At 44.8% G+C, this 12,431-nt stretch overlaps 1 protein-coding gene across 8 annotated transcripts in view; it reads left to right on the forward strand.

The window, feature by feature from the left end:
- The window catches only part of NCOR1 (nuclear receptor corepressor 1), a 125,146-nt gene extending 113,913 nt beyond the window's left edge, over positions 1–11,233 (forward strand). For 7 of the 8 annotated variants that reach the window (XM_069944988.1, XM_069944990.1, XM_069944986.1 and 4 more), the window contains 4 exons: positions 5,528–5,581; positions 6,082–6,285; positions 6,628–6,810; positions 9,994–11,233. In XM_069944988.1, the coding sequence (XP_069801089.1) occupies positions 5,528–5,581; positions 6,082–6,285; positions 6,628–6,810; positions 9,994–10,181 (629 nt within the window). In that variant the 3' untranslated portion in view covers positions 10,182–11,233. The remainder of the gene's footprint in view (positions 1–5,527; positions 5,582–6,081; positions 6,286–6,627; positions 6,811–9,993) is intronic. The other variant, XM_069944994.1, reaches the window with a different exon arrangement.
- The last annotated feature ends 1,198 nt before the right edge of the window (positions 11,234–12,431 follow it).

The following is a 12,431-nucleotide window of genomic DNA, read 5'->3' on the forward strand; positions in this document are numbered from 1 at the left end:
CATTTATTAAACTATATTTCATTTTTTTTAGACAATATAGAAAGCGTAAAACATTAGCAGCAAATTTCCAAATTTTCAGTAAAATTTCAAAATCAGATATTTTTAGGGATCTGTTCAGGTTTAAAGTGTATTTGAGGGGCCTGTATGTTAGAAAGCCCCACAAAGCACCCCATTTCAGAAACTGCACCCCCCAAACTCTGCAAAAGCACATCCAGAAAGTTTTTTAACCCTTTAGGGGAGTCACAGAAATAAAAGCTAAGTGTGTAAGAAATTTGAAAATTTTTATTTTCTGTGCAGAGATTTTATTGTAATCCAATATTTTTCATAATTATAAACTTATTACCAGAGAAATGCACCCCAATATTTATTGCCCCGTTTCTGCAATTTATAGAAATACCCCATATGTGACCCTATTGCGCTATTTGACGCAACCACAAGCCTCAGATACAAGGCAGCGCCTAGTGCATTTCAGTGGCTCCGTTATATTTGGTCATTTCTGACTGTATCACTTCAGATTGGCTGAGGCTCTGGGGTGCCAAAACCTAAAAAACACCCCTAAAGGGACAACATTCAGAAAACTACACCCCTCAAGGAATGTAACAAGGGGTGCGGTGAGCATCTGCACCCCACAGGTGCTTCACAGATTTTCCCAACAATATGGCGTGAAAAAAGACAAAAGTATTTTTTACACTAAAACGTTGTTCTAGAATTCAATTTTTCATTTTCACAAAGGGATAAAAGGAAAAAAAAAAAACACAAAACATGTAGCGCAGTTTCTCCCGAGTACGGAAATACCCCACATGAGGACTTAAAGTGCCAAGCGGGTGCAGGACGAGCCTCCAAACGGAAGGAGCGCCAATTGGCTTTTGGAAGCTGGATTTCACTGGAATGGATTTCAAGGGCCACGTCGCATTTACAGAGCCCTCGTGCTGCCAAAACACTGGAAACCCCCCACAAGTGACCCCATTCTGGAAACTACACCCCTCAAGGAATCTAACAAGGGGTGTAGTGAGCATATGGACCCCACTGGTGACGGGCACAAATGTGGAACAATGTGACGTGAAAGTGAAAAACTTCATTTTTTCACTTTCACGGCACAAATGTGCCCGTCATCAAGGGGTCCATATCCTCACTGCACCCCTTGTTAGATTCCTTGAGGGGTGTAGTTTCCAGAATGGGGTCACTTGTGGGGGGTTTCCACTGTCTTGGCAGCACAAGGGCTCTATAAATGCGACATGGCGTTCATCATCCATTCTAGCCAAATCCAACCTCCAAAATCCAAATGGCGCTCCTTCCCTTCGGAGGCTTGCCCTGCGCCCACATGGCGCTTTATGTCCACATGTGGGGTATTTACGGACTCGGGGGAAATTGCTCTAAACATTTTGTGTGTTTTTTTCTCTTTTAACCCCTTGTGAAAATAATAAATTCAAGGCTAAACCAACATTATAGTGTAAAAAATGTAATATTTCATTTTCACGCCACATTGTTCCACATTTGTGCCCGTCACCAGTGGGGTCCATATGCTCACTACACCCCTTGTTACATTCCCTGAGGGGTGTAGTTTCCATAATGGGGTCACTTGTGGGGGGTTTCAACTGTCTTGGCAACACAGGGGCCTTTTAAATGCAACATGGCCCCTCGAAATTCATTCCAGCCAAATCCAGCCTCAAAAAACCAAATGGCGCTCCTTCCCTTTGGAGGCTTACCCTGCACCCGCATGGCGCTTTATGTCCACATGTGGGGTATTTCCGTACCCATGGGAAATTGCTCTACAAATTTTGTTTTTTTTATTTTTTAGCCCCTTGTGAAAATGAAAAAATCAAGACAAGATTAATGATTTAGAGTAAAAATTTAAAACAAATTACACCAAATGTTGGTCTAGCCTTGATTTCTTTTCCATTTCCACAAGGGGTTAAAAAAGAAAATAAACGCAAAGCGTGTAGGGTAATTTTCCCTGAGTACGAAAATACCCCACATGTGGACATAATGTGCCATATGGGCACAGGGCAAGCCACCAAAGGGACAGAGCGCCATTTAGAGGCTGGAATGGAGGATGGAGGCCATGTCGCAATTACAAAGCTCCTGTGCTGCCAGGACAGTAGAAACCCCTCACAAGTGACCCCATTCTGGAAACTACACCCCATAAGGAATCTAACAAGGGGTGCAGTGAGCATATGGACCTCACTGGTAACAGGCACATATGTAGAACATGTGCCGTGAAAATAAAAAATACAATTTTTTTCATTTTCACGTCCCAAATGTGGCCGTCACCAGGGGGCCATATCCCCGCTGCCCCCCTTGTTAGATTCCTTATGGGGTGTAGTTTCCAGAATGGGGTCACTTGTGGGGGGTTTCTACTGTCCTGGCCGCACAGAGGCTTTGTAATTGCATCATGGCATCCTCTAATGGGAATGGCGGCCATACCTATTTAGCTGGGGAAAAAGGGACAATTCTAATTTATTTGGGGGTATTAGGCCAATTATTGGTTTATAAGGTTGAAAATGACAGGTGTCCATCAAATTCAACCTGTGTTGATCCAGAGGAAGGCAAAAAAACCCTCGTAAGGCAGACGACAGTAGCCTCATCACAGGGGAAAAATTCCTTCCCTACTCCATAATGGCGATCAGAATAATCCCCGGATCAACGTGACCCCTGAAGTTAGGAGTAAGGGACAGAATTTAGATAATGTAGAACCCCAGTGACGTGTGGTACGCCTTGAAGCGATCCAGTATGCAGAGGCCGGGGTGATCAGGACAGGCGTCACACTGGAAAATGGCGTCCTTCCTGATCCCCCTGTTACGCCACACTCTGCACTTCTTCTGGGGTCTCCTGTTTTCCAGTGTGGGGGACGTCACCTGGAAAATGTTGTCCTGGTGCGATACGGGGTCCTTCATATCCAGAAGCGCTGGGTCCACTCCATGGCTGCTAAATATTAGGGCGCTATTACTACTTCTGATATGTTCGGATCGTGCCGCAAGCTACAGGGACCGGAAGAGGGGGTGCTGGTATAAAAGTTATCCCCGTACAGGTGGTAACCTTTATCCAGCAGTGGGAAGATCAGTTCCCGAACGATCTCCCCACTAACTCAGAGGATGGGGGGGGCATCTGGGGGCATCTGGGGGCTGGATTTGGGTGTCCCTTCCTTCATACACTCTAAGTGCACGTGCACACTGCGGAATGGCGAAGGATAACCCTTTGTGCATTCCGCAGCTGGCACCCACCGGCAGACTGATGCGGGCGCGCGTCTCCGTCCGTGTCATAGACTCCATTCTATGCACGGGCGGATTCCGCTCACCGTCAAATGTGTTCATTCTTTGGACGGACGATGGAATCCGCCCAAGCATAACATGGAGTCTATGACACGGGTGGAGACGCGCGCCTGCATCAGTCCGCCGGCGGGTGCCAGCTGCGGAATGCACAAAGGGTTATCCTTCGCCATTCCGCAGTGTGCACGTACCCTAAATCTGTAAGTGTACCGTGAGGTACACTCACAGAGTTTGTAGAATTTCACGCCATACCTTGATCTCTTATTGGGACGGTACTGGCGGAAAAGACGTGTCTGGGGGGCAGCGTACGCTACGCTACCCCCAGATACGTCATTGGATGATGAGGATGAGGATGAATGGAGAAACAAAGGACCCCCCCATTCATCCTCACTGGCTGTTTCGGTGTCGGAGGCAATAATAGCGTATGCGTCCGACACCGAAAACACCCTGGGGGTCATCTTTATACGGGGATTGGTATATGGGGTATGTAGTGGTGTAGTGTAAAACTTTATTCCGTGTAGTGTAATGGTGTTTTTTACATGTTTTTTTAACATTAAGTATAAAAAAAAAAAAACTACGCCAAGAAAGGAGTTGCTGATAAATGCCGCACTTATGTGCGGCACTTATAAGCAGACCGTGGCTGTAGGATATAGGAAAAAAACACTCTACGCCAAAAAGGAGGAGTTGCTGATCAGCGGCGCACTTACGTGTGATGCTGATCAGCACTCAGCGGCGATAGGGTGCGGAAAATAGAAAAAAAAAAAATCTTTCTCCAACCCTATAGCTACTGATATGTGTATTATATACACTTATCAGCCGCTAGGGGGCAGTAGAACGCCAATTCCGGAAAAAGCCGAAATTTGACGACGCTGGAGCCGATGATTACCGATGGGGACCGCCGGAAAAAGACGAAGACGCCGACGAAGACGATGACTCGTTCGGAACCCGGAAGTCGCGTTCGGAACCCAGAAGACGTGATCGGGACGCTGGATCCGGTGAGTATGGGTCAATACCTGCTCTGGACACCTCAGCTACCTAGCTGAGGTGTCCACAGCAGGTATTTAACCCTTTCATGGGGTACTTATATCGCCGTGATCCGGCCGGTCCTGGCGATCGGGACGTGGCACCGTGGCCACCGTTACTTTTAACAGTACTGGCGGTCGGTGTCGTCCTCGGACAGCACCGACCGCCATTGCTTTCCGGGCCATCGGGTCACCGGTGACCCGGAAAGCTGCAGATCGCCGCCATATGCTGATCTGAATTGATCAGCCAATAGCGGCGATCGTCAGCACGGGAGGGGTTAATCACCCCCCGTGCCGACAAGCAGGGATGGCCTGCTATACATTATAGCAGGCCATCTTCCCCGATCGATGCGTGTGTACACGCAGCGATCGGGGAAACCGCGGGCGTAAATGCACGCCCGTTTGCGTTAAGGCACGGGTTTTGGGGGCGTACACTTACGCCCGCGATCGTTAAGGGGTTAAGCAGAGTGGTGCTGCTCAAAAGACACTAACTTGCACTGAAAATAAGGGAGGAGAAAATCCATATATGTAGAGTGTGGTTTCAAATGACTGTGTTGTAAATATTGTATACTGAGGAGTGAGGACATTGTAACTTGGGGGAAATGTATATTGGAGCTAGTCTTTTAATAAGAGGTCTCCTCCTAAACACGTAGTGGTGTAGCCAGTGACTTGGGTTAATATGTATGACCCTTTTGAGCGAGCGCTATTGTTAAATTCTCTGAGAGAAAAGTCAGAGGCTGATTTATTTATATTTTTGTTTTGCCTGTATTAATTAATGTACATTCATCCTGTACTTTTCTGTCCTAAAGGATGGATTCACACGTACCAGATCACAGTGGATTTCACGCTGTGAGTTTCGTAATCCGCTGCGATACTATTATGGCAAATTGCTCTGCATACTCGCAATGGATTTTCATCCCGATGTGGGAAAGTAGCCACTGCCTACTTAATCCACAAGCTGTCGGGCTTATGCTTTACCTGCCAGTGCTTCCAGCTGATTCTGCAGCTCCCAGGTCACTGATTGGACATCAGGAGCCGGAGAAGCAGGCGGGTGCGGCAGCAGGTAAAGTGGCAGTGGCTACATTCTCACAGCAGGATGAAGATCTATTGCAAAAATGCAGAGCCATGGGCCGTTACAGTGGAGTATCGCAGAGGGAAATCCTCTGCGATATGATACGTGTGAGTCCATTAGCGGGATTGCTAATGGTTACTGATAAAACCTGAATTTATCTTTTTTAGCTGCTGCACAACCAGGAACAGAGATCTTTAACTTGCCAGCAGTCACTACCTCAGGTAAGCCCTTGGATCCGACATGGTGGCTGTCTACCTGTTGTAGAGTTGGCTTAATCTTTAGCAATTATCATGTTCTTGTTAGTAAAAACTGACTCTAGCATTCAAATTGCAACAGATCAAGAATCATTTGAAGGGGAAATCCTTCCTTGTAAAATTTGCTTAGCCTCAGGATAGTAAATATCAGGCACCTTGGTCCAGTTAATAAGGTAATACAGGTGCCGTGCCTAGATGGCATACCTGGTTCCATCAAAATTGTGTGCCTTCTGTGCTGCTGAAGTGCAGCCCTTACTATTAGTATGGCCCTGCCACCCCACTAGCTTGATGAAGGGCTACCTACGGTTGTATACCTACCTACGGTTGTATGACTGACACATCTCTCACCTCTCACTACACTTCCATTACCACTAGATTCCCGTGTGCCATCATACAAGGCTGAATAACCACTTTAACCACTAGTTGTTTGCAAAACAGAAAGCTACAGTATAATGTCCTTTTCCCAGGTGCCATCAGCTCTCGAGGTCATTCCTTTGCCGATCCTGCCAGTAATCTTGGTCTCGAAGACATTATCCGTAAAGCTTTAATGGGCAGTTTCGATGACAAGTCAGAAGACCACAGTGTCCTGATGGGTGTAGCACCAGGCAACACGTCCGGTTCTTCAAACACCGACTCCCGTAGAGAAGAAGCAAATCCGTCACCAAATTCAGGTTGGTGTTAGAAATCTTCACAGGACTTACGGTCTCAGGAGAATTGTGTGGTTATGTCCGTATACCAGATACAGGTTTATATTTACTTAGTTTTTAATTAGTTTGTAGCAATATCAGATCAAACATTGCCATTGGAATCTTGCATATCGAGTAGTTTTATACCATGGAACCAGGGTGCTCCCCTTGCTGTTCCCCCCGCTGGTAAAATATGGAGCTCATCATTCCATTCACTTCTTGAAAGGGCCTTCAATTCTGTGATCTGCAGGGTTGCCCTGCTACGGTAATGCACTCTTCCATTAGCCCTTTCAGACTACCTTATATACAAAGTTCTCCATGTTACAGGCGGAGGAACCATCAAGCAAAAACTGATAAGCAAATCTGGCAGCCGCAAAATGAAGTCCCCCATTTCTGGCAGCCAGGCATTCTTGGGGGCTGAACGGCCCTCTTCTGTCTCCTCCGTTCACTCAGAAGGAGACTACAGACAGACCCCTGCATGGGCCTGGGAAGACCGACCTTCTTCCACAGGTGAGAACAAGCTTATTGGCTTTACCAGCCCACCACCTTCAAGTATATCAGGTTTACCAGCCCATCAAATAGATTAAAAATTTTGAAATCTTGGGGGAAACTCTTTGCTTTTCTATTGTATGTCTGTATATTTGGTGTGTAGAATGTGTGAGGGGAAAAAGAGCAAGTTTTAGAGCTGCATTGTAGTCCCAAATCAATGGCAAAGTGAAAAGCTACTGCTAGGTTCTGTGTTCTTGTTACTTTTGTGGTTATACACCACTTCAGTTTGTATTTTATTGCAGTAGAATAGTGAAAAGAATGAAGAAAAATCAGAAATTAAAAACTCCACTCAAGATGGCCCCACAGACCCCTACATTGTTTGGCCACCTTAGTTGTGTGATATGGAGCCAAGAGAGAACACTCTGAGCATGGACTTTCTCCTGCTTCTTCCCCTGATTGGTTGGGCGGTCTGGGTGTTCAGACCGCAACTAATCTAAACTTTTTTATAGTTCTCTAACATATCAAAAGTTTGTGGGTTGTTTTTTTTTTTTTTGTGACTATGTCCTTTTGTATTGCCCCCCAAAAGTTATACAAATCACCAATATACACTTATTACGGCCTTTATTTATGCACTTACTACTGCATCAAGACTTCACTTCCTGGATAAACATGGTGATGTCACTTCCTGGGTAACATGGTGATGTCACTTCCTGGATGACATGATGTCACTTCCTGGATAAACATGGTGATGTCACTTCCTGGATAACATGGTGATGTCACTTCCTGGATAACATGGTGATGTCACTTCCTGGATAAACATGGTGATGTCACTTCCTGGATAACATGGTGATGTCACTTCCTGGATGACATGATGTCACTTCCTGGATAACATGGTAATGTCCCGACCCGACTCCCAGAGCTGTGCGGCTGTGGCTGCTGGAGAGTATGATGGCAGAGGGATGCTCAGTGTCCCTCCAGTGCCCTGTGTCCCTCAGTGTCCCCCTGCCATCATCCTCTCCTGCAGCCACAGCCCGCACAGCTCTGGGAGTCTGGTCATGACATCACCATATTATCCAGGAAGTGACATCGCCATGTTATCCAGGAAGTGACATCGCCATGTTATCCAGGAAGTGACATCGCCATGTTATCCAGGAAGTAGCATCACCATGTTATCCAGGAAGTGGCATCACCATGTTATCCAGGAAGTGGCATCACCATGTTATCCAGGAAGTGACCTCACCATGTTATCCAGGAAGTGACATCACCATGTTATCCAGGAAGTGAAGCCTTGATGCAGTAGTAAGTGCAGGGAAAAAAGCACTTTATAAGCATTTCCCGTAATAAGTGTATATTGGGGATTTGTATAACTTTTTTGTTGGGCAATACAATACTTTAATTTTCACCTGACTTCTTTAAGTAATAGACTAGAAAATGCCGAATGCAGTGTAAGGCAGGGAATACAGAGAAGTCTGCCGCTTACCATTATATTTTGATTGTGATGATGGGCTAGGAAGAAAATAAGTATAACCGAGAGTGCAAAATGATCGCAGTGAGTAACAGGATATCTGCACTGATAGGCTGTACACTTGAAGAGAACCAATCACCTAATAATAACTGTACATATACCATAAGTATGTCTGCCTAAGTACATTTATTAGGATACAGACTGCGTTTGCCTAATCCCGCTGTTTAAGTCCTGTATTGTGGGGCGCCGGCATCTGGCTTTCTATACTGCGTTTCACTGTTGATTTTCCTCCTCTTCCGGAGCTGTGCATGGTGCGTGTCCTGAGCGCACAGCATCGGAAGAAGAGAGAGACCACACAAACAGAAAGGCACTGTGATCTTACACTGCGTGGCATGAAGTCGCTGCATATGAAGCAGAGTGGCTGGCAAAGGCTGCTCTTTTAAAAAGGGCCGGAGCGAGACATTACAAAGAGACTAGAGAGAGAAAATGACCATAAAACTAATTAGATATATTTACAAAAAAGTTAATCTAATATTTTAAATCAAATAATGAGCATAGTATTCGCGCCCCCCCCCATGATTTTCTCTGTAAGGCCTTCACACATGGACACATGTGAGGTGTCGGCCACAAAGAGACTAAGCCTATGGCTTGGAGAGCGTATTAGTCAGGAGGTTAGGCCTGCTGTAGTGAACTGGCTGGTCACCCAGGGGCTCCTGCTGGACCTCTGAACACCTCATGTGGTCTGATAAGACACTTAGTAGTCTAAGAGACAGCGTGCTATGGCTATAAAGTAGCCTGGTTGAGCTCAAAAGTAACAGCGATCAAACCCTTAGAGCCTCTTGTAGTGAACCGTATCATGGCCACACAGACTCCTGCTTGATGCATGTCACTGGGAAAGTAATGCGACTCGCCTATCACACCATAATAGTATGAGATCTGAATTGAGCCACGTGTAGTTTTGTTTACAGTTTTAGCTAAGCAAATCGCTTTGCTGCACTCAGCATTCGGCTTGTTGGCTGGCTGCCTTTTGAAAACCATGCCATTCTGGGTGCTAGGAAAAGCTGGATCCCGTCTTGGGAAATTGGGAGACGTTTCCCAGGGCTAGATCCAGCTTTTACAGGCACCCAGAGCGACATAGAGTTCAAAGGCAGCCAGCCGACTGCCGAGCCTGGCATAGTGCTATGCTTCACTAGTACTGTAAACTCATCCCTAGTATTGAGGTCTGACAACCTCTATTGCACATATATGTTACAACATACCTCCCAGGTTGGGCACAGGTCGCTGTCTATAGTATATGCACAAAAGGACACCCAAAAACGATATAAATCGGATGCCATTTAGAGAAGTTGCATGTCACTCTCCATGGAAACTGTCATCCATACCTCGCTATAAAGGGAACTCCTCATCGGTTTCATGCCATCCGAATCACATGAAGCAGAATGCTTTCTTCAAGTGGTCTATGTATCACTGCACTGTTTCAGAGTGAATCAGATGCCTTTGTACCAGGGGGTCCTTTCCCTGCGTGGTTCGGGCTGTATGGAACAGATATCTGGTCTAATTCAATGTGAAGTCTCAGGAACATCTATAAGGAATAGAGTTCCATACCCAAGACTGAGCTTTCTGCCATAGTTCTGCCTCAGTTAGGTTCAAATCATGGCAATAAAAGTGTATAGGGTAAGTTTACATGTCAAATGAAAGGAGCTGGTCTAGGTATATAATTGTTTCTCTGTCTTCTTTAGGGTCCACCCAGTTCCCGTACAACCCACTGACCATGGGAATTCTGAACAGTACTCCTCCATCATCCATTGCATGTGCACCCTCCTCCATGACACAAAGTTCTGCCCACCAGCAGAGCAGGATATGGGATCGGGAACCAGCACCTCTTCTCTCATCCCAGTATGAAACCTTGTCGGACAGCGACGACTGAAGAACTCTGAACTATATGTCGGGTTTTTGGCAAGGTCTCTGCTGAAAGGCTTCAAGACTTTTCCTAAGCAAAGCCACAGACTGAAAAAGCGGAGGACTGCCTGCCTGTTCATGGGATGCTAGTGTACAAAATATATATATAAATGGATATCAGCCTGCTTTACCCAGGCCTGCTATTAGCAGAATGTAATTTGTAAAGACCTAACGTTCCACATTAGTATGTAAAGAAGTTTTAAGGAAAAAAAAAAAATGTGGATGCCGGGACAGCTACCAATTTACAACTATTTGTAAAGAAAACAGAACGTCTTTAAATCATTTTGTAAATATTTGCAGTGGTTTATTATTATTTCCTTTGCTCTAGTATGGTGTATGTATGTTTAAATCCACACCTCCTCCTTGAGGGACTCTTATAAATATATATTATAATTTTTTTTTTTTTAATCCCCCATTCCCCCTATACGGGGTTAGACCTAAACTTCCTAGGTGGCAATTTGCCAGCCCTAACTCTATTAACTGTCCTGCACCTTAACCGAGTGGCCGAACCTGGCAATTTTTTATTTACCAGAAAAGATGACGAAGAAGAAGAAATAATAGCAAAAAAACAAACAAACATTGAGGCGCTCTCCATTATTTGTAACCCATGAGCCCATCCGTTGCGTCGTTCTGGAAGGCTCATACTTTTTGCTGAGCTGTTGCCTCATTGTTTAATAAGGAAAGGAAAAAAAAAAAACATTTTTACGATTTCTTTTATCACATATGAGCAAAGCTTTTCTGCACTAGCAATGACCATTGCAAATCTGTGTCTGAATTTTTAGGTTGTTTTTATCCTTTTTAGAAACCTATTCCCCAAGGAAGCAAGTAGATTTCTGTGTACAGGCCAGATTTCCCCCACCAGTCCTGGCTGATGAATTGGTGCAGTAGAAAATATCTTTTTGTTTTATCAGTTTTTTTTCACCCCTTTTTGTTTTATCAGTTTTTTTTCCTCTTCCTTCCCTCTCACTGCTTTCATTTAATTCTATACATGAATTGTAATAAAAATGTTTTTGCGCAAAACAGGAAGTCATTTCTTTTTAGTTATAAAGTGAGCGACATACGTTATATAAGCAGCTATCCACCGATTTGCCTCCACTGAAAACCTTCTGAATTTACACCAGAAGATGCATCTTCTAAGTTTCTGAACTGGAATGGGAAAATCTGAGTGTTCAAGGCTACTTTTTTTTTTATTGTTTTATAATTTTGGCACGGTAGGCGATTTAGGCCGCATTCCAGACGTGGAATGCATCTGTAATAAGATGCTGGGAGTGGAGGAACTGTGCATATGTGCCGCATGCATTCCACGTCCGTGTTCCGTGCAAAACACGGAACGTGTGAAGGCCCTTTACTTATCATTACCAGTGTGTGTTAGAGAGCTAAAATAGAGTATTTTTTTGGGTGTTGTCATTTCAGTAGCACAGAGTTTTAACTGTTTGGGAGCTCTGATATACAGTCATCTTACAGACCTTATATCACAGACTGAATACAAACATGTGAATCTGGCCTCAGTGTTACATGTTACCATTCTGTTTGGTTTGACTAAAGTGGAGGGTTCGGTGCTTGAATGCAAGCTCTGCATGTCAATCACAGCAGGACAGGGTGGGGAAGGGAGTGGGTATGCAGCCTTAGGCTCACTACAGTTTAAGGGCCCTATTCCACGGGACGATTATCGTCTGCATAATCGTTAATAATGATCCAAACGACCGCTATTGCGAAAGACCTACAATCGTTCACCCATTTACACGAAACAATAATCGTTACTTATGATCGTTCTTGCGGTCGTCTTGTCGTCGCTATTGCGTTCGTCACTACTGCGAACAACTGAACTACATTTTATTTAATACAAACGATTTGCAAACGAGCAACGATAAATCGGTCGTTAATCCTTAACTGCTATTCAAACGAACGATTATCGTTTAGATGCAAACGATTTAATGATAATCTGAATGATAATCGTCCCGTGGAATAGGGCTCTCAAAGGGGTACTCCGGCGAAAATCTTTTTCTTTCACATCAACTGGTGTCAGAAAGTTATATAGATTTGTAATTTAATTCTCTTTAAAAGTTTCAAGTGTTTCAGTACTTCAGTTGCTGTATGTCCTGCAGGAAGTAGCTTATTCTCTCCAGTCTGACAGTGATATCTGCTGACATGGAAAGAGGAGTTATGGAGTACTCGCATGGAGTCTCCACTGATACATTGCCTGTACCCTGTACCCCTA

The sequence above is a fragment of the Dendropsophus ebraccatus genome, chromosome 11, assembly GCF_027789765.1.
Source record: "Dendropsophus ebraccatus isolate aDenEbr1 chromosome 11, aDenEbr1.pat, whole genome shotgun sequence".
Lineage (NCBI taxonomy): Eukaryota > Metazoa > Chordata > Amphibia > Anura > Hylidae > Dendropsophus > Dendropsophus ebraccatus.